Below are 22,595 nucleotides of genomic sequence, written 5' to 3'. Positions count from 1 at the left end.
GCAATTAGTTAAAATGTATTCAGCAGAGAAAGGCTAATTATACTGACAGCCCTCCTCTTAAGACCCTCAAAAGTCAAAATTAATGAGGTAGTCATCTATGTCCAAAACAGTGTGAAGGGGTTACACTGTGTCATGAGCCAATCAGTGTAATTCATTTTTTAGATGGCCGTGGAAATTTCCCTTTGGGGTAGATACAGCATCCAGTCCTTAAAGCAATGGACGTGTAAAGTTCCTGGGTGACTCAATGACAAGAGAAACCACCTAGAGTTTGCAGGCGTCGCTCAGCTGAAACTTCTCCCCCAGCAGCCTCCCTGAAGGCACTGGTCCCATAGACATCACATCTCTGGAGAGGCAGTGGGGAGCTCGGGGCTTCAGGCTGGTCACTGGTGACACCATAGGACATGCTAATGAGCTAATGCTCTTCTGGTCTGTCTGCTGAGAGCTGTCACTGGTCCATATCTTGGCTCTCTCTGCTCATGTCAGAATATGGGGAGCTCCTGAGAGCATCTTCAACTCGGGAGGCTTAGAGGAGCTGGGTTGCTGTGCATGTTAGCTCAAGTGCTGGGACCCCAAGAAGGCATTCTTCTCTGGGCAGCAGACTGTCCATCCTCAGGGTCAGAACAGAAGACACGGTGACGGCCAAGACCTCGGCCGACCCGACTTGGGTCACCTGGCTGGGCACTCCAACCCTGGCACCTGCAGGACTCACTGCAAATGATTTTGGAGAGTCCTGTGTTCTCGCCTTTTAACTGCCCTTACAATCCATGTCCTGCCTAAAGATGTTTGTTCTTTTTTTTTTTTTTAATTAAAAATGTGCGCTCTTTGTTGAGGCCAGGAACAGCAGCAGATTGGCAGTCCACATTTAATAATTATCCACCCCTTCTAAATATAATCTCTGATCTTGATGACTTGCTAGGAGTGTGGCCTCAGTTACGCTTGATACCACTCTTGTTAGTGATCTGGTCCCTTTCTTACCCAAGAAATTATCACGGGTGGAGGTTACAAACAGGATTTGGTCTTTCTGCTTTGACCTCTCTGTGGCTCGAAATTATGGGAGGCTCAAGCACAGCCCCCTCACCCCGTGCACCTGGCCAGCCCTCAGATTTGAGCTCTGAGATGTAGCATGGGTGGTGAATCAGTCTCTGCTCCAGAGGAAGTCACAGATGAGAGAGACACCAATGGTGGGGCTTCAGCCGAGCCTAAAAGGAATGACTGTTCTCCTGTGTGGGCAGGACACGTAACAAGATGTATTCAGAAAGGTCACTGTCCAGCTATAATTTTAGCTACTTCAGAGTATAATTTATAGCTAGAATAGCCGACTAATGTTTTGCTTTTTATACCCATAATTTCTTTGCCATAGGATATCATGAAAAGGGGATAGATCTTTTATAGTTCGGGTATTAATATTACTGAATACCCATTTATTTCTGGTATTTTAAATCTTACAGTGATCCTGTAAACTTATATCATGCACCTGCCGTGTGCGAGAGAGATGGCAGAAGAGATTGGTTATAATGAATCGTTGTTCTGATGGATCTATGTTCATAGTCTTAATACTGGAAACGATCAGAATGAGATCCATATACATATAACAGGTATATAACATGGGCACGTTCTGTGCACATATGTTCATCTTTTAAAGATTTTTTGATGTGGACCATCTTAAAGTATTGAATTTGTTACAATATCGCTTCCGTTTTACGTTTCGGTGTTTTTGACCCAAGAGGAACGTGGGATGGATCCTAGCTCCCCGACCAGGGATCAAACCCTCACCACCTGCATTGGAAGGTGAAATATTTACCACTGAACTGGCAGGGAAGTACCTGTATGTCCATTTTAATGAATATTATAACTAGGAAAGAAAGCAGCAGCATTCTGCCGAGAATGGAATGGATGGGATATGGGTTTAGGTCATCAGTTTATTTCAGTAAACCAAGATTCTGTGCTGAGCCTGCCACAGTATTGAAGGCACCACAGAGGACGCTGACGTCAACACGGCCTAACCCTTGATGAGTTAACAGAACTGAGAAAAGGCACTACAATCCAACATGAGCCAGAAGTGCTCTGATGAACATGTATGGAGACCCTCAGAACTTGGTCCAGAGGGGTTTGGACAGGACAGGGAGGGGACAGGTGTATGTGATGGGTCTAGAACATCCATGGAAGGAAGAGGCAACAGTGACCTGGTGGACAGGATGAGCAGTCGGAGTTTCAGGTGTCCCTGAGGTGGCTCAGGTACTTGGAAATCAGGTTAGGATGGGGGCGAGGTGGAGAGAAGACACACCAGACGGCTGTTTCCACGGCCAAAACAGCTGAAGGTCTGCGGGGGCAGAGGAAGTCCCCAGAGCTTGCTGAGAGGCGGCTGCCCCAGACCCAGCAGATGGGAGCGGGCAGGAAGGGCACGTCCAGCCAGACCCCAAGGTGCCGAGCTCGCCAGCTGAGTCTGGGGAAACAATGCGATTCTGGACATGCTGGCTGGATGGGACTCGCCAGGAGTCACGTGGAGATGTGTCCTGGGAGGAGATGGCTGTCTCGGGTCCTGGTTCTTCTACTCCCTGAAGGCACAGCCAGGGTCGTGTATGTAAACCAGTGCCCAGGAGTGAAAAGTGACCTGCCTGCTCCATCTGGCCTGCAAGGGGGCGGACCTGACCTTCAGTTTCCTCTGAACGACACTGTGTCCTCCATGGTGCTATCAGACTTGATATATCGTTCTGGGGACGCTGTCTGTCCCCCTCAGACCCATGGATTACAGCCTTCCCACATCCTAGCGAGCTGGCTGCCCTGGGCTTGCCCCAATTTCCATGCACATTTGGTGGCTCCAAGGAGCCCCCTGGCAATGGAGGCATCTCCACCGTCACTTCCAGCCCAGGAAGCTCCAGTCCCCGAGGGTGGCACGATGTATCCACAGTGGCAGAGCGTGAGACAGACAGAGCCGCACGGAGCCCCGGTGACTCTGTGACCTGATGCAGAGAGATTGAAAAACGGAGGCCTCCGCTCCGCAGCCCACTGAGCCCTGCTGACACTATCAAGATTGGAGAAGTCAGAGATCTCAGGTTTTCTTCCAGTCCAGGACACACACAAGTGCCTGGGAGCCAAACTCGCCTGCTCTTGACTCTTCACGGCTACCCCCAGCGGGGCTGGAGAAAGGGACGCTCTGTGTCCATTTCCCCTTAAATTAACTTGAGGAGAAGGCAGCAGCTTGCTTAGGCAACTGTGGCAGGGCTCGGGTATTTATAGGAGCAGCAGACACCAGAGCATCTGCAGAGACGCCGGGACCACACTCCTCTGCAGAATCGCGCGACGTTGTGGGGAGAAGCGTTACTACAAGCCCAGCAGAGACGCCGGGAGGACAACAAAGCCCGGGCTGGTGGCCAGAGCGGCCGGAAGTCCAGAGCAGATTTTTATTTCCTTGGAAATGGACAGAGTGATAACTCTGTAAGTGAAGTCCCTATACATAAAACTTCCATTTTCAAGAGAAAAGGACTAACCAAAGACGTGAGGTGTGTGTCCCATGGCTTTAATCATACATCACAGGGAGTCCTGTATATGTGGCCATAGGTTTTAGTGGGCACGTCGGCCAGTGCAGCTTCACTGCCCACTCAGCTCTCAGAACATGCGTTTGGCTGGATGGGCACAGGCAAGGAAAAGAGAGATATAAAAGGTAAATACTAACAGATCCCAGGGGTTCATATCTTGTAAACAGTCCAGGGACTGCTCCTGGATCACCCAGCACAATCTGCAGGCTGCCTTTGCACTCAGGACCAAAGGAGAGAGCACGCAGGTTAGGTGAGGCTGGCTTGGCTCCAGCCTCTTCACACTCTGGCTTGGAACATCCCGAGTCAGGACTTCTTCCAGACTGCTTATCCTCCAGAGGCGTCAGGGTTCAGCCTGCTGTACGCGTCCACTCGACAGCCCATCACAGACACCAGATCTCACCTGCAGGAGTCGGGCGGCACGACCAGCAGCCTCCTGCCTCGTGTGTGGCTGGACCCTGAGACCCTGGAGATGGCAGGAAGCTGTGTAACCCCCCACAGAGTCCTAAGAGATGAGGCGAGCCTGAGAGGTCAGACTTGGAACACCAGGGGATGCATCTCCGAGCTGGAGCTGGGGCGGCACGTCCTGCCACATGGTGGATAAACACCCCCTTGATGGAGCTTAGACGCGACATCCTGCAGGAAGCCACAACAGGGCCTGTAGCCCACAGGGCAGGTGGAAAGGGACTCAAAAGATGCTCCTAGGATCTTCTTCACAGAGCACACCTGGCCACTGGCCAGCACAGCCTCGGACCCCACCCATCCTATGATCTTACTGCAGACCCTCCCAGAAAAGAGGACGTCAGTAGTGGAAGTGGAGGCAGCAGGCTCTGAACAGATCCTGGTGTGCAATTTGCAACACAAGTTTCAGAATCTTCTTCAGTTAGGTTCTGACAGAAAGGAGCCTGGCCTCAGATTCCACTGGGAGTGGACTCCAGCACCACTGCCTGGGGGAGAAGCCCTGGTTATCTTCACGAGGAGGGGGCTTGCCGGGGGGAGAGCCAGGGGGCACCTCCAATATCATCGACCAAGACAGAGCAGCCCAGGGCAACTGGGACGAAAGCTGCTATGGGATTTGTCTTTTAAGGCTCATGTGTTGATTCAGTAAACATCACACAGGCAACTGCCACGGCTCAGGCCCTGCTGTAGGTGCTGATGGAGATGCTGATCAGGGGATGGAGACAATGATACGGAGCCAAATTCATAATCATGAGTCATCAGTAGTGGGTGCAGAGGAAGAAGAAAGGACAGTTGTGGGGGACCTTGCAGAAGGTGCTAGAAGGTCAGAAGGCCCTGTGTGTCTGGGGATGGAGGAGTGAGGCGTGGCAGCCACCCCCGAGTCAGGACACGCGCTCCAGGCCAGGGAGAAAGCAACATGGTGACAGCGGCCCCACACCCTGGCTCTGGGACAGTCACAGCCTCCACCACCACCACTCACACAGGCAGCGTCCCTCTGATCAGGGTCCAGACCCAAAGCGAGGGCCGTTGCCCCTCCAGAGGCGGTGCACCCATACCACCCCCAGGATCCATCTGAACCGCTCACTATGTTAGACAGGGAGGCATGGCACAGAGTCCAGGTGCCCTAGAATGCCCACCGCTGGCTCCTGTCCAAGTCCTCTGGGCGAGCCGGAGCGGCAAGTGCAGCTTGATCCTGGCCATTTGGCCGCTGAGACTGAAGGGATCTTTCGCTCTGTGTCAGCTAGAGTCAGCCAGACGATTAACCTTCGGCCACCGCCCTGTGCAGCCAGCTGTCTGCCCCTGACTCGCCCCAGTGACTCGGTGAGCTCCCTCCTAAACGAGAAAAGGCCCCCTGGACTGAGCCCTTCATATCACTCCAACCTGGCCGCAGGGCACAGCACTCCACAGTTTGCCTGGCGGGTGCCCGCGCGCCACCTGACAGGCAGGTGTGCCGTGACCTGGGGCGACAGAAGGGGAGGGAGGTGCCGGGCTCAAGGTCACCTCACTCCAGGGCACTCCAAGTCACTCCCTGCACAAAGAAACCTGCTCTGGACGGCAGCTTCTCGGTTCACGGGGGACTCCAGATAGGAATCAGCTGACAGATGAAGTCGAGTCATCTTGTTAACAAGAACTCAGATTAGATTATGCTGTGATTACATGGTTCTGCGGTGTGATAAATTGGTTAATAACAGGATTCCCACTGTAGATGCTTAATGGGAATTCAATAATTACAGGTACCAGAATTGTACCATTGGCACAGGAAATGCTAGCGCCCCCCCCCCCACCCCGATCTAATAACACAAAACCTATCTGGGCCTATTGAGATGGTTATGATCTGGAGAACACACTTTCAGTACTAAACCTTGACAGATACTAGCCTTGACAAAACGACTCTTTTGGGCCTATGCTACCATATTGGATACCATAACATCTCACAGACTCAACAGCAAGGTTCTTGTTTTCTTTGTTAAATGTCCAAGTCGAAGAATACTTTCATAGGTTGTTGCCATTATACAATTCGTGACCAACAGATGATAAGGAGAAAATAATATTTGAATCACATCTTATAGTTCAGGAAGTTTTTATTTTTCAAGGGAGAGGGTATAGGGGGATCCTTATCCTTTTTCAGTGAGATATCAGGGCAGCCATTCTTATACCCCTTCAAGCAAAGGGGACTGAACCTTAAAGAGGTGAAGGGGTTTCTCTGAGCTCGCCTGTCCCCCACCCCCACCTCAGCATCAAAGGGGAAAGCCACAATGGAGATGCTTGTTCTTCCTACTGAACAATAGCTGAGGCTCTTGTTTCACAAAGGCAGCGTGAGCTGAGGTTTGCACTTTTCACAACTGTCCCCCAGAGGAACCAAACCTCCGTCAGTCCCTGTTCTAGACTAGCAGGTCATGAGTTCACAGGGTTTTATTCTATTTCCTATAAACTGCAGCATAATGCAAAGAGGCCATTTCAAATGAAGGGGGAAAAAAAATCATTGTTTTGGGAGCAGAGAGAGAACTAGTCATAAACTTCTCTGATGGCATTTTTAATTTTTCACTAATATAGCCTTTGATGATAAGAAAAATGGAACAGTGGATTTAAAGCATAAAACGGTCCATTAGATGGGTCTTGAACTTGTTTTTAAAGCTCCAGATAATACAGCTTTGCTGTTTTGTCTTTCCAAAATGTCAAAATGTGGCCAGGATTAATGATTCTCTAAATCAGTGGAATATCATGTTTATAAATGGTTTACAGTTCTACTGGATATAAAATGTTATGACCTCATGTATTATCATCACTGCTGAGCCTGTACTGAAATCTACTGACATTTCGATGGGCACCCAGAGCAGACAGGGAAAGGGCACAGAGCGGAGGTCTCCGGAGGCCTGGTGACACAGCACCCAGGTTTACGTTGTTAAGGGTTCAGGCGAGGAAAGCAGAAGGGAGCCGGGCCCAGCGCCCCTTGGCTGACCACGCAAGAGTGACACTGGAGCAGGGGGTCCTACCCAAAGTTAGGGGGTCCACGGTGGTCCTTTCCAAAGCCATGGAGAGCTAGGAGGACTCCAGGCAAGCTGCAGCATTATTAGGAGAAATTTCATAGCAAACAAGATACACTTAAAAATCCCCTTCAATCCTGTCGTTCTAACACACTGTCACTACTGGTGAGCGTCCTTTCCTATGGCTACATGTTTGCACATTACGGCTTCAGCCGTGTAATTACAATTCTACGTTATTTTCACTGAATACTATCTATGTTTTTGCAACAACAAAAAACTATCTTTGAGAACCACTGAGTGACGTTCAGTGGTGCTGACTTGATAAAACACACATTTTTGGATATTTGGGTTCTTGCCACTTTTTCAAGCAGATGAGATTTTTCAAAGGAGCCCAGAAGCCAAGGTCATGTCACTTAACAATAGTTTCAGGTGAGATGAATGGATTACTCTGACCTTGTGAAAAGTTGCACAGAGCTTCCAAGCACCTGGTGCAAATGTACTAAGATGACCCCTAAGCGCTCCATATCTTTGCTTAACTATTTATTCCACGAAGCACATGTATGTAGTGCATCGACAAGCAAAAAGCTTATTCACAGGTCACATTTATGGTTTCAACAGACAGTCTATGCCTCCACACCATGTACACTAACAAAGCTTCAGAGAATGCTAAGTTATTTTCAGAAGAAAGTGAACTTTTTGGAGATAGTTCATAATGATTAAGAGCTCAAACATATTCTCGCCAATTGCTTAACGTTGAGCCATAAAATGACATCATGAACAGCATCCAAATGATCGTTACACGGGGAGGATGGCACCGAAGTCTGCTGTCACCGAGCCACTAAATCCGTCCCTCTCTTTGCTTTCTAGTGTGGAGCTAGATTTCAAGCAGCAGGAAGACAAACTCCAGCCAGTTCTGCGGAAACTTCATCCGTTCGAGGAAACTCAGGTCGCACCTTCGCCTTACACTCAGGAGACGTACTCCTCAACTCCCAAGCAAAAATCCAAAACTGAATCTAAAAAGCACGGACGGTGGAAACTCTGGTTCCTTTAACCCTCACGGTGTTTGGAGTCTGAAGGCCGTCTTGAAAACCCACTGGAGTTCAAAGTAAACCCTTTTCCAAAACGAACAGGATGGAGTGAAGGGTGGCTGGGCTGGGCATCACCCAGTTCTCCCCCTGCTTACCAAAAAGGCCTTTGTGACAGATCAGCTCACAGAGGCAAGGGAGTGCAGGTCATACCTTGCCAGCTGTCTCTGCAGTTCGGGGGTGTGGGATGTAAAATCGGAAACAAAACCTAACACGGTCAAAGGTGAAACCTAAAAATTCTATGCCCCCACCCCCAGATCGGCAAGGATTAGGTTATCAACCTGCAGAACGGCAGGCTGTCACTCTGTAACACAGCGAAAACTCATAATTATTTTCAAGCCTTTATTTTTTTTAAATACTGAGAAGAAAAAAGCAGCCCTTACGTTTGCAAAGGACTTCATTTTTACGTTTAATTTTGCAAATAAGCGGGGGGCGGGGGGAGGGGGGGTGCGAGTGCAATTTCCAGCACATCGAATTCCAGAGAAAGCACAATTTTTTTCCAGTGGTCGGAGACCATGAATAATCTCTAAAATGTGACTCTATGTATATTTGCCTTCACGTGCTGTAGCGCTAAGCCAAGTGGCATCTCAGTGTCACACTGACACCTCAAATTCGGCGTCTCCTTCATCTCCAGACCGGCGACATGCTTTCTGCTCCTGCTCCCAATGGCCAGCAGCAGCCAGGAGTCCCCCCAGAGTCAGGACATGCTTTTAATCACTGCAAGTTGACAGGGTCAGCGCTATCGGACACTAAGCTTTCATAGATCTCATTTTTTAATCTTTTGGTACCCAAAGGCCAAATGATAAATCCTGGCAAGAATCTGAAAACACACACAGAGATACACAATGGATTATACAGTCACCGATAAATCACAGGCATTCTCTGCCACCGGAAAGTGTTTCTGTGGATCAATCTTTGAGACACTGTTCATCACGAAAGCCTAGCCAGATGTTTGATACCATTCGTTATGCTTTGTAACAGCCGGGGAAGATCTGACCACCTCAAAGCGAAACCCTGTGCTTAGTTTAGCTGCTACTGACAAACCACCTTAATGTCACCCACATTTAACCTGTTAGTGAGCTGTACTAAATGACAATACCTAGAGGAAAGCTGTGAATCAAATGTTTTTAGGTCTTTTTTAAATAAATCCTGACACTTCGAGTTCTCTTTTGATTACACATTGCAATATAAATCTCAGTTCCTTTATTTTTTCACTCGTTCCTTTGGCCCTTTGCAGGTACCTTTTTATAGAATTCAAAAGCCCCTACTCTATTAATGACTCTATCAAACTTTGGCTTTTCACAATAGGAAGTAGGCATCTTCCTTTGCCTTTTTTTTTTGGGGGGGGGGGGCAGGGAGTAACAACGTCAATTTTGAGTTGTCTGTGAACGTACAAGGAAACCAAGTCTCCTAGTCTCTGTCCAACTGTTTCCAATCTAATCTCATGCTCACACGCACACCTTATTGATCAGATGCCAACAGAGTGGTCAACCTTGGTGAAAGGATCCACCTGCATTTCTCAGACTGGAGCTATTTCTTGCCATGCATTTTCCTTCTGACTCAATAGCAAATCTATTTTTTTGTTCTCAGTGTTCTGATTCTACAAGGACCTTAGTGGGCTTGAAACAAACAAAAAAAAGAATGACAGGAGTATCTCATGTAAGCATTCTTTGGGGGTTACTCCAGCTATCTCACAGAGGTATACTTTAATTAAAAGAAAAAAAACATGCATCTTTTGTGGAATCGATATATGAGGATAAGAATCCTTGAATATCACTTAATAGAATTGAGAAATATTTTTGTGGAAGGAGAAGACTGAGTTAAGTTGATCAAATACCATGAAGGAAGTGCAATTGTTTCGTGTAGAGATAAAATTTGAAAAAAAATGTGTTTCATGTATTTTATACTGTTTTTAACTAAAGTTATAAAAACATGTTTGCAACAAGTTCTCTCTCCTTGTGTCTTCAGAATCCCGACTGTCTCAGTGAATTGAAATAAGGATGTTAGCAGCTTTCTGCTTAGTACCATAATTCTGTCTAAACAAGAGGACATCCTCATAAACAAAGTAATATCACTGTCTGAAAGCAGTCTAGACCAAAAAAAAAGAAAAAAAAATTTTTTCAGAATCTAAAAGGGAACTGAAGATAAATGAATTCCTATCTAAAAATGAAACTATCTTCAGAATAGGAAAAAAAATATTTTCAATCTCATTTCATGACTGCAGCGTGTCACTCACAGGTGATGACTCTTCTCTTAGAAAGATTTACGTAAAATCTTTGATACAAAACCAAGGTAAAAAGTACCGTGTTCCTGCATATGTAGATGTACACATGGCATTACGTATAGAGATTACATTATTATACTTGTCACTAAGTTCTTTATTAATTTTTAAATAAAAAAAAAATCAAAGGTCATGTTTTGTGCGGCTATTAAACTTATTTCATAGTCTCAATAGTTTGGGAAAAGAGAAGCCATCCATCGAAGGAAATAACAATGAAGGAAGGGTGTTCAGGCTGAAGAGAACTTCACAGAGTCTTCATAAGAGGAGAAAATTCATAGAGTGTGCGCACTGCCTACAGCCTGGCCTGGTGGGGGTGGGGGCAGGGCTGGAATCCAGCTCAGACTCAGTTGACAGGTCACATCTGCGGCACAGGCTTCAGCTGCCAGGAGGATGTATAGCTTTTAAGATCAAAGGCCACCACACACAGGAGGATCTGGCTGAAATCTAATTTTTGAAGAACCTCAGGGACAACCAACCTCATTGGTATTTCCAGGGCAAGTCCTCTCATCCCCATTCCCTCCCCCGAGGCAGATTCTAGACCATCCATCCATCAAGTGCCCAGCCCCAGGAAACTGGCCACCTCCTTCCTTTCTTCCTCCCTCCCCGGGATGGAAGACCAGTGCCTCCATTGGGCTGAGTACCCTGCCTCTCCCATGAAGACCAGCCCAAGCCAACCTCCTTTCCCAAGGGAAAAGGCCCCCAGAAACCTAGGAGAGGAGAGTCACCACCCCCTTTCTCAGGCTCTGCAATAACAAAGTCCGCTCACAAGGATGGGGCTGAGACAGAAGGCCCCCGCTGCCCTCACAAGTCCCTCTGAGCAAAGAAGGGGTCAGGAGTCAGGATGGAGTCAAGATGGGGCGGAAGAATCCATGCCCAGAGTGCCCGGGGAAGCTCCAAATCACACTCAACAATCATCTGTGAGCCGCACACTGTTCACACATGTGCTCACACTGTGCTGCCTCACAGGTCCTCTCTTATCGATAACCAGATTCAAGACATTCTGCACACAGGTGCCCACATATCACACTGCAAGTGTGTGACTAGCCTCCAAGGAGCGGTCCCAGGCCTCCACATATGGTCCTTCTGTCTCAGATGATCCCCTAAGCAGAGTTATGATCAAGGGGAAGTCAAGATGTGGGAAAATCTTGCTCTCTTGGAAAGGGCACAAGAAGTTGGCAGATGTTTCCCCCATCCCAGGAGGTTGCCGAGATGTCCGTTGCCATGGAGACCTGAGGTGTGGCAGTCATGGCGACCTGAGGTGTGGCAGTCATGGCGTCGTCATTCATGGACCCACACCAGGCTGACTCCAGTCTCAGATGGTAACAGTGAGCATACCTTGCAAAGCCCTTCTCCTTGGGGTACCACCACGGGCAAGGCGGATCTGAGATACACCACGCTCAGTTCCAACTCAGAAGACGCACCATGCAATACAAGTGTTTGCTTTGTGCTTCCCACTGAAGACAGCGAGAACAAAAAAGAAGAGACAAGCCATGAACCTCTGCATTCCATGCTGTCTGTGAGGATACTACGTGTTTACAAAGCCCACCACAGCTGGAATGCTTCTTCAGGAGCATTTTTATCAGCAAGTAAAATTTGACATGATTACATGTCACCTAAAGGTCACAGCAGCTGCCTTCCACACTGGTATGTCTCCTTTTATCTAGAAAATCTCTCTCACTGGCACACTTGGCATGGGATAAGCGCACAACCCATTTATTGAGCGGAAGAAAAGAGTTACAGGATTCAGAAACAACGTCGCATTTTGTGAACTGGAGGTAACTCACCCTGCTATTACATATAACATACGTGCTGACAAGTGGGCAGCTCAGGCACAGGCAGTACACTGCCTTTCAAGCAACTCAATAACTAACTTAAGGTACAGTCTAGGATGAATATGCAAGAATCGCACAGCATACTTTACCCAGGGAATGGCGTGGTCTTTATTTCCTAGTCAACAAATCCACGGTCAGTCACCAAGCTTGAAAAAAATAGGAGGGCCACAGAAAATATGAGAAAGGCTGGGAACACTGCTGTACAAACACCAAATGGGAATGAGTGGATAAAGTCATCACAGCTCATATGTGTACCCACATCAGATGACTTTCTGCCAGTCAGATGTATTCTAAGTAGATTTATTAACAAACACACGTTAGAGACACTTTATGTAATACTCATATAGAAAAAGCAGATACTGTCCACTTGAAACTTTTATAATGTATTGTTTTCTTCTGCGAAGCAAGGTTAAGATCAGCACTTTGTTAAAAGCACATTCATACGTAAAGTCCATTAGAACAGGTATCGCAAAATGAACGCGCATGCGTGGGGAAAGAACATCTCTGTGAAAAGTCCTGGTGATAATCTTGGTAAAGGGGCCGCATGCAGGGGGAGACCACGCCTCTTACAGTATCTTTCAAATGCAGAAGCGTGTCAGGTCCTTGTAAATCACACAGGCTCAAAGAAAGCAGTGGGCTTCCACTATCAGCATCGTCCCTGTCATCGGTGCTACTGCCCCAAGGAAACACCGCTCCCATCAACGACCCCTACAGCTGGCTCTCAGAGCGGAAACAAAAGAACTATCCCTCGAGTCTAGGGAACGAGGAGGTCTGGTGCTCACAAGAGTGAGTGGTGAACGCAGGCAGAACTTTTCCCATTGCTAAGCCTACTTCTGTCAGTTTTCCAGGGGAATCTTTCTTTTGAAGAGGCCCACATTCTCATGTGAATTAGTAATTTTCAGTCTTCTGGTGCGTATCCAGGCCACAGAAAAAAATCTTTAAAAGTCCTCACTCGATTACATTTTTAAGGGACCCATTAACAAATGTAAACCTGATCATTTGAAAGCAGCAGCAGTGGCTAACATCACAGAAGGAACAGCCATGTGTATTATCCTCTCTGCTCTCAACCCAGCTTTATTTACAGCACATATTCCAACAAAGACACGGGCTGTGTTTGTCCTGAAGTCCTGTGTGAGGGTCGGGGTACCCATGTCACTCACCAGATAAGTGGTTGGGCTCCTGCCCACCAGACAAGAGCACCTAAGCCCCCAGGGCCCCTGCTCGGAACCGAACACAATGACCAAGAAGGTGCCGAGCACTGTTAGCCTAGAAACGTTTTCAAAGAGGAAGAGAAAAATCAAATCTGAAATCAGACAATGCAAAACTCGACATTTCAACCCACTATTCTACAGCATCAGACAATCCTGGAATAAAGATGAAATGGCATCTTAATTCTGTGGTCAGATACTGCAAGTCTTCTGTGTTAGGGCCCATGGTCAACATCCAAGCCATCCACAACCCTAAACTTGCCAAATGCAGTTTCCTTTGTCAAAAAGGCATCCACTCAGTAGGATCATGGCATATTTTTATCCTCTGCCTGAGACGCACTCCAACAGCCCGTTTCAAATACGAAGTTGAAAGGTATAAAATGAACTGAAACAAGTGACACATAACCAACTGCATGGTGTTTATAAGATACCACAGATACAGGTGAAAGAAAAGGCTTAGCCAATAATGTGTGAAGTCCCCCAGTTCTCAGTCCCGTATATGAATGGATGGGGAACTGCCAGGCCACAACAGCATCCCCAGCTGATGAATAATTCTGTTGGAAACAGAGGTCACAGGTCTACTCCTACTATTGACAATATCATGAAATAAATTATTAAGTGAAGCACAGCTATTTAAAACTTTAAAATCACTTGGATTTTTTAGGTCCCTCTTTAGCAATCATGCAGAATTGGTGAGCTGATTCGTGGTTATACCACTTCCATTCCACTGATGCAAAAAAGCAGAGCAGACACATAAGTCCTGGAATCTCTGTGTCACACCGGGGACAGCACAGCTGGCCCCAGGCAGACTGATAAACCACGTGCTGCTCATTTCTCACTCTAGAAGGGCCCCTGATGAAGGTTTTTTTTGTCCATCTTGTCAGGGATATTTTCCCCCTCTGGATCCTCCTCTCATCTAAATTACCAGAGCAACACCAGCGACATCAAGAAGCCACTGTACAAATCTGCTCAGGAGCTGACGGGCAGACCAAGGTCCAGCTCAGGAAGCAGGGCGGCCTCTCAGTCTCACCGCTCTGCGGCTGTCACCAAGCGGACTCGAGGCCCCCTGACTCCCAAAAGAGCTTCCTGAGCATCTCCAGTCGGAAATGGTGAATGTCCTTTCTGCAAACATCGTGACACTGTCACCACTCATGAAATAACTATAGGATATTCAGATTTTTTTTTTTTGAGAGTCCTTCCCTGACAGCTTAATTCATTTTAAGGGAAGGAATTTCTGGGCTCCTTGTATACACATTAGAGATGTCGGAACTGGGAAGAGTCAGGTTAGGACCTAAGTCCTGTTTGTGCTTCTGGAGACTTCTGCTGCAGACGGGCTAGACAGGGGCGATGAGCCTCTGTGTGGGCAGCTTGCTATAGTCTATCCCCACTGACCCCCACACAGTGCCCTGGACCCCCGCCACCTGTGCCGTAGGGGCAAGGCTGCAGCTTGGTCAGAGAGAGCCTGGGTCCTTGCTTCCTGGCCCGCTGGCTAACAGTGCAACGGTTCTTCCCAGGAACCTCCAAGGAGTCCGTAGGCCACAGGCGTTCCTCCAAGCCCTTCAGGAAAGCGGCTGCCGACCCGTGGTCTGGCCCCTTCTACCTCCAGGACATCCTGGCATTTGGTCCATGGATGTGACTGAGGCAGCAAGCAGCAAAGTGTTTACTCCTGCGGGCAGCTCCCCGCCGAACAAGGATGTGGATCCAGGAGGAACTCAGAGTCCTCCTGGGGACCTTCTGGTCCACCGCTGAGACAAGGATCACAGAGCTCAGTCTTCCAGAAGAGACCAAAGAACGCCAGCTCTGGTGCCCAACCAGGGCTCCCCACGAGCCCCGCCGTGCCAGCTGTGGGTCTGGGGCTACTTCCCACCTCCCTGCAGGGCATTTCTGCAAGGGCCTATGCACAGGGAAGGGGAGGATTAAGTGAGGCTCTTTGATGCATTAACCAGTGCCCAGCACACACAGATGCAAAGAACTGACTCATTTGAAAAAACCCTGATGCTGGGAAAGATTGAAGGCGGGAGGAGAAGGGGACGACAGAGGATGAGATGGCTGGATGGCATCACCAACTCAATGGACGTGAGTCTGAGTAAACTCCGGGAGTTGGTGATGGACAGGGAGGCCTGGCGTGCTGCAATCCATCGGGCTGCAAAGAACCGGACCTGACTGAGCAACTGAATTAACTGAACTGAGCTGAGCTGAGCTGAGCTGAGCACACAGAGGAGGAGCAGCTACTGTATCATCACTGTCATCACTATGCCTGAGACACGGGGAATTTCCCAAAGGCCCCCTGGACCACATGGTCTGAGAAAAGTCACCATGCTCTGCCTGCAAGGTTCAGTCTAGATCCTCAGCTTGAGCTGTGAGCGCTTCTTACAATCTCACCACATCCCAAGGTCCTGTCCAAACTGCTCTGAGTGTCCTCCCCGCCCTCCTCTCCCCAGTGTAACTGCTGGCCAGTGGGCTTTGATCCGAGTGAACACACTGCTACCCGGAGATGGGACCATCTCACCCGCTCACTGGCCACCACGCCAGCCACCTCCCCCTTCTGCCCAGCCACCTCCCCCATCTGCCCAGCCACCTCCCCCTTCTGCCCAGCCACCTCCCCCTTCTGCCCAGCCACCTCCCCCATCTGCCCAGCCACCTCCCCCATCTGCCCAGCCACCTCCCCCTTCTGCCCAGCCACCTCCCCCTTCTGCCCAGCCACCTCCCCCTTCTGCCCAGCCACCTCCCCCTTCTGCCCAGCCACCTCCCCCTTCTGCCCAGCCGCCTCCCCCTTCTGCCCACCAAGACTGTCCATCGCACACTCACTGTGACTTCGTGATGGCCAGAATGTCACTCCCACGACGGTCTCAGCACAATGACACCAAACTCAGGTCAGGCTCTAGCCACACGTCCTTCATTCTACTTAAAGCCCCCGAGCTCCACTATGACAGAGTATCCCGTGGCACCCAGGACACAACCCCAAGGAGACAGGAACACTGGGGCCCTGGGGTGCCTCTGCAGCCACCCCAAGTCTTCCTCCACGGGGCTCCCTCTCCACTGACCTAGACGAAAGCATTTCCAGAACTACAGAGAAGAAGAGTAACAATGAGGAGCATGAAGAAGCAAGTGAGGTTTACAGGATAATGGAAGAGTCCACGGTAAATAACATCAATTTACAAGGAAAAATCCTTAATTTAAACATGGTAAAGCATAAATGGAAAAGAGATGTACCTTAGAAAGGAAAACCGGCACACAACATGGGCTAAAACTCAGAAACATAAACTCGACAATCTTACCACATGGAAACATACAGAGGCAACGATTATTCTCTGTGGCGCATCCAAAGCCACACGCCACATCCCTCACTGTGATGCAGCCACAGAAAGCAACACAAGCCCACTGCCCCATTCCTGCTTTATGTCCGAAGGAAGCTGATGGGTCACCAGACCTGATCCATGCCCAGGCTATGCAGACAGAGCTAAACTCACCCAAAGGAGACCAGTGTGCCTAGTCTGACTGCCAGTGAAAACTCTAACTGGATTTTTCTTGTTCCTTGATTAGGAAAGTGACTTTTTTGAAATAGGATCCACCCAGCTTAGTTAAATGGTAATACATACCAGAAATGAAAGAAATTAAATGAGACCTACAAATGCATCTTTTGCCCATGAAACCAAATCTAACAATCATCAGGGTGGCAAACTCTGGGAGAAAGCGCCACAACGTGAAACGTGAAAGTCCGCCACCGCTATTGGTAAAAACCTGAAGGAAAAGAATAGATCCCACACTTTGCATCCATGTAAGAGGAACATTTACAGTACATTAGAGAAGACAGAAAATAGCTAACTCGGAGTGCCTCAATTACTTTTTAAGGCCCTTCATAAAATTTTATTAATGGGATCTTAAGTGTAAATACACAGAAAGCAACTGCCTGGAGTGTGGGAACTTAGAAGAAAACAAACAACCTTTGCTAGAAGCTAGCAACGACAAAACTAGACCCAAATCCTCCATCTACAAAACGAGGGTGTGCCTGCTTTTCACCTTTGACACTTGCTTCTAGAATCATGGAAAATGAGCCCACTTAACCTACTAGGCTGTAAATAAATGCATCGCAACTGCCTGCTATAGTTTCAAAAGGCAACTGCAAGAGGACCGTGTGGGTTTTCAAGCTTGAGAGTAAACGACTTTCCTGAGAAAGATGCTCTCAGCCATGATGAGACCCCCATGCGTGTGTCACTGAACACTTACGATGAGTTCTGAGTCCCGCCCCATGGAAATGACGGTTCGGTTCACTGTCCGGAGAAGTTTCTCCATGATGATCTGGACGTGCCTCTGCGTCGGCCCCTGCAGGAAAGACACACGTGTAAACCAACAGCTAAGACAGTCATTAACATGCCAGCCCCGCGGCTGTCACAGAACCCATTTACCCTGTAAAGAGTAAATCAATTACAATCCTTAACGAGATGAAAAATGGCCCTTGTCACAGGCAAAAGCCTTCACAAAGAAAACTCAAGGCATTTTATTAATTATAGCCCATTAATGGTAATGTTATATAATCACAGTAATTTAATTGAAGCAAACCTTAAAAATAAAAGCAAATCTGTTTAAACAATATAATGTTTATGATCCCTGATTAGCTCACCAATTAGCTTTGGAAAGACACTTGCCCATTTGTACACAGAGGGCCAGCAGCTAACAACCAAACAGCTCACGCTGCAAGTCAGATCCCAGTAATGTGTATGCTTGCATAGAATCAAATGTTTAAATATCACCTTAGCACAACCCCAAAAACGCAGCATGCCGGAGCATCTCCAATCAGTAAACGTGTGCTCCTTCGTCTCATATGTGATGGGACTGTTGATTCTTCTTCATGAATTCTGTACGTGTATAAACAGGTTTTCCAGGCGCTCTGCACAGGCCAGACAGGCACTGCCTCCTCTATAAGGCTTGACCTTACAACTTTTCAAGTACAATCTTTTTTTTTTTTCACTCTTTTCTGTTTTTACTTGGAGGCTAGTTGCTTTACAATATTGTGTTGGGTTTTGCCAAACAACAAGGTGAATCAGCCATGTATACATATGTCACCTTCCGCTTGACCCTCCCTCCCACCTCCCATCCCATCCCACCCCTCTAGGCTGTCACACAGCCCGGTTTGAGCTCCCTGGGTCATACAGCAAATTCCCACTAATGTGTATGTTTCCACGCTACTCTCTCCGTTTGTCCCACTCCCCTCCTTCCCCCGCTGTATCCACAAATCTGTGCTCTATGTCTGTGTCTCTATTCTTGCCCTGCAAGTAGTTTCATTGCCCTACAAGTAGTACCATTTTTTCTAGATTCCATGCTCATGCGTTAATACACGATATGTTTTTCCCATTTCCGACTACCTTCACTCTGTGTAACAGGTTCCAAATCCATCCACCTCACTAGAACTAATTCAAATGTGTTCCTTTTTATGACTGGACAGTATTCCATTGTATACATAGATACACCACAGCCTCTTTATCCATTCATCTGTCAGTGGACATCTTGGTTACTCCCATGGTCTAGCTATTGTAAACAGTGCTACAATGCACTTGGGAGTACATGTCTTTTTAAATTACGGTTTCCTCAGAGTATATGCCCAATAGTGGGGTTGTTGGGTTATATGGTAGTTTCATTCTTAGTTTCATTCTTAGTTTTAAAGAACTCTCCATATTGTTCTCCCTAGTGGCTGTATCAATTTACATCCCCACCAACCCTGTAAGAGGGTTCCACTTTCTCCAAATCCTCCCCAGCATTTGCTGTTTGTAGATTTCTCGATGATGGCCATTCTGATGATTGAAGTGAAGGAATAACTTCATTGTAGTTTTGATTTGCATTTCTTTCATAATGAACGAGGAGAAGGCAATAGCACCCCACTGAAGTACTCTTGCCTGGAAAATCCCATGGACAGAGGAGCCTGGAAGGCTGCAGTCCATGGGGTCGCTGAGGGTCAGGCACAACTGATGGACTTCACTTTCACTTTTCACTTTCCTGCATTGGAGAAGGAAATGGCAACCTACTCCAGTGTTCTTGCCTAGAGAATCCCAGGGACGGGGGAGGCTGGTGGCCTGCCGTCTACGGGGTTGCACAAAGTCGGACATGACTGAAGTGACTTAGCAGCAGCAGCAGCAGCAGCAGCAGCAGCATAAGGAGCGATGTTGAGCATTTTTCAAAAGGCCTGGACTGGGATGACTGAAGGCTGGCCTTTGGGTTAAGGCTGGCAAGAGCTTTCAGAGACAAAGGCTGGGGAGGGTGGACATAGCCACAGTTGCAGTTAACTTACTTACTGTAATTCTCTTTTCAAGCACATCACCCAGACTCTGAGAAGATAAGCAGGTGCAGCAAAGAAGTGGGCGGGACAGGCACATGTGTGTGTGCGTGTGTGTGCATGTGTTTGGACTGGGGAGTTGTCCAGAGTCGCGTGGGGGAAAGCTAAGAACAAGCCCTACTAACTAGAAAACCTTGATTCATCTAGCCACTGCTAGAGACAGAGACAGACGTGGCTCTGAACAGCTGTCCAGACACACCTGGAGAGCCAGTGACCCTACATGCGCACACACACGTGCGTACACAAATGCATATGGTAGGTACAACGGGGTCGGGAGGCAGAGAGTCAGCTGTTTCCACATGTGCTTGCGCCAGCTTTTTATTAAGACCAAAAGGGCAGAGGAATAAGCATACAATTGAGAAATGCAAAAGAAAATACCATGTAAAAAAGAAACAGCAAAGAAAGCACAGGAAAAAGCTGCCTGTACAGAAAGGAACCTGCAAAAAGGGGCAGAGAACTGCTCTCAAAATTGTCAGAAGCACCACTGACTTAAAGCAACAACAACTATGCTCATCATAAAATAATAATACTAAGTATGATTTATTAAAGACAATGATTGACAGAAAGTAGGCAATTAGCCACCCTCTGTTTATTTCTAATTTTTAACATCAAAGCCTCTGACCTTAAATATCAAATCTCAGTCTTGGGAGTCACTGAGCTGAGAAGTCACAGGAAACAAAACAGTTTCTTTAATGTGGAAAGACACACATGATAATACAATCATCCTCCTCTGCGCGCTCAGTTGTGTCTGACTCTGTGCGCCCCCATGGACTGCAGCCCACTAGGCTCCTCCGTCCATAGGATTTCCCAGGCAAGAAGACTGGAGTGGGCTGCCATTTCCTCCTCCAGGCGATCCTCCCGACCAAGGGATCAAACCCATGTGCCTATACCTCCTGCATTGGCAGGAGGATTCTTTACCACCAGAGAAGCCCCATCAAGCTTTATACATTAATAAAAAAAATAATTTGAGCATGCAACTCTACAGAGAAAAAGAGAAAGGTGTTAGTCGCTCAGTCGTGCCTGACTCTTTGCGACCTCATGGACTACAGCCCGCCACACTCACTCCTCTGTCCATGGGATTTTCCAGGCAAGAACACTGGAATGGGTTGCCCTTCCCTTCTCCAGGGGATCTTCCTGACCCAAAGGATTGAACCAGGGTCTCCTGTATTGCAGGCAGACACTTTATCATTAGAGCCACCAGGGAAGGCCCAAAGAAAAAGAAAGGGCAACCCTTGAAATTCAGGCCATTCTCTTTTAAATGAATCAAACGTGAGTCGGTCCGTAGAGGCCAGGTCTCAGGAGGATCACAGGCCCACGCTTGCTGCGGGGTCCATGGAGGCAGCCCCACGGCTACTCACCACGTCCTTCCGGTACAGAACCTCAAGGATGTTGCTGAGCAGTTGGCAGCAGGCCTCCAGATCTTCCTGTCTCTCCAGATGGTACTTGAGCTGATCCGTCATCATGGGAAGCAGGATCTCTCTGCAGTCTGCAGGGGACACCAGGTTACCAGTCAGCAGGAGACCCACCGAGACGCAGCTCTGTTTGCCAGAAGCTTGTTTTCCTAGCTTGAGACAGGGCACGGTGCACTAACACTCTCTGCAATGTGAAACTGACATCTGGAGGGCGTCAGACCAGCTGACCTGGCAGAAATCACTTGTTTTCTTATCAGACAATTCACACACACATACTCACATATGCATACATGTCTGTGTGGCCACCATATAAACATAAGATGACAGTTAACAAACACACGCACACAGACACACAATCACATATATCCCATGGTGTGCACGTCGATACAAACACAAACAAGCCTGCAGCGAGTTTAACTAATTTTCTGTGCCAAACTATGAATTTACTGATTGGCCCATTTAAAAGGAATATATGTTAAAACACAAATGATTTGAACTGCAACTATTCTTGTTGTTTCCTAGGAGGACCAGAGCATGGTTCCTTTCTGCTTCCATATACCTCCCAGACGTTCCTGAGCTTGGCCAGTTCACAACTCACTAACTTCCACACTTAATGTTTACTTGGTCAGGGATAACTTTCTGCTGGGTTCACACCTGCAGAGGACAGTCTGCAGAGGGCAGAGCTCAGGCTCTGGAGTGAGGTTGTGTGGGTTTAAATTCTGCTGTTTTCCATGCAGGGTAACCTTGGGCTAAGCTGGTTAACTCTACAAGCCTAGGTTTCCTCATCTCTAACACGGACACACTGGCACTAGTAACTCACAGATTTTAGGCTCAATGTCCAACTGCAAGATTAGGCATGAAGGCCTGGGCCGGGAACAGGTGAGATGCTCTGGACAGGTACTTGCTCTTATGATGTGACATAAACACTGGTGAAGAGCAGCCCCCACTACCCTCTCTGGCCTCCTAGACCCCTGGACTAATGAGGGAGGGAGCAGTGGGGAACAGGTTTTGACCTTGGACGTGAAAGGAAGGCCTCCTTCAGGACGCAGTGCATTCACCTGCTGGGAAGAAGCATTAGAACCTCCAACATAGGGTGGGCAATCCTAGGCACAAATTCAGGGAGGCGGGAGTAGATGACATATTCACAGAGCCACAGGCGAAGTTCAGGAGGGTGGGAAGAGGAGAAGGAGAATAAAATACCAGACAGGAAGTCAGGTTTCATTCTGAACGTGATGGGTGAGATTGAAACGGTTGGAGAATTGGAAGAAGCTGATGGGGAAGGGATGTGATAATACAAAAGGCCAGAGAGAGCCTCTGTGATGGCATCCAGGTAGGGCAGTGCAGATGGGAGGCACAGAACTGGCTAGTTAGCTACTGCAATAGCCCAAGCAAAAACTAGGAAAAGCCTGACCTCCTGCTGACGACAGAAGATGAGATGGTTGGATGGCATCACCAACTTGATGGAAATCAGCA

At 48.0% G+C, this 22,595-nt stretch overlaps 2 protein-coding genes across 5 annotated transcripts in view; one reads left to right on the top strand and one right to left on the bottom strand.

The window, feature by feature from the left end:
* The window catches only part of INSYN2A (inhibitory synaptic factor 2A), a 61,539-nt gene extending 52,317 nt beyond the window's left edge, over positions 1 to 9,222 (top strand). For 2 of the 3 annotated variants that reach the window (XM_069566872.1, XM_069566869.1), the window contains one exon: positions 7,844 to 9,222. In XM_069566872.1, the coding sequence (XP_069422973.1) occupies positions 7,844 to 8,027 (184 nt within the window). In that variant the 3' untranslated portion in view covers positions 8,028 to 9,222. The remainder of the gene's footprint in view (positions 1 to 7,843) is intronic. The other variant, XM_069566870.1, reaches the window with a different exon arrangement.
* Positions 1 to 22,595, bottom strand: part of DOCK1 (dedicator of cytokinesis 1) — a 568,995-nt gene that overhangs the window by 334,410 nt on the left and 211,990 nt on the right. For both annotated transcript variants that reach the window (XM_069566865.1, XM_069566866.1), the window contains exons 26-27: positions 21,069 to 21,196; positions 17,610 to 17,705 (exon numbers count right to left, since the gene is read on the bottom strand). In XM_069566865.1, coding sequence (XP_069422966.1) covers positions 17,610 to 17,705; positions 21,069 to 21,196 — 224 coding nt within the window. The remainder of the gene's footprint in view (positions 1 to 17,609; positions 17,706 to 21,068; positions 21,197 to 22,595) is intronic.

This window comes from Ovis canadensis, chromosome 22, assembly GCF_042477335.2.
Source record: "Ovis canadensis isolate MfBH-ARS-UI-01 breed Bighorn chromosome 22, ARS-UI_OviCan_v2, whole genome shotgun sequence".
In the NCBI taxonomy this organism is placed as follows: domain Eukaryota; kingdom Metazoa; phylum Chordata; class Mammalia; order Artiodactyla; family Bovidae; genus Ovis; species Ovis canadensis.
This window is presented reverse-complemented; position numbering and strand designations above follow the sequence as displayed.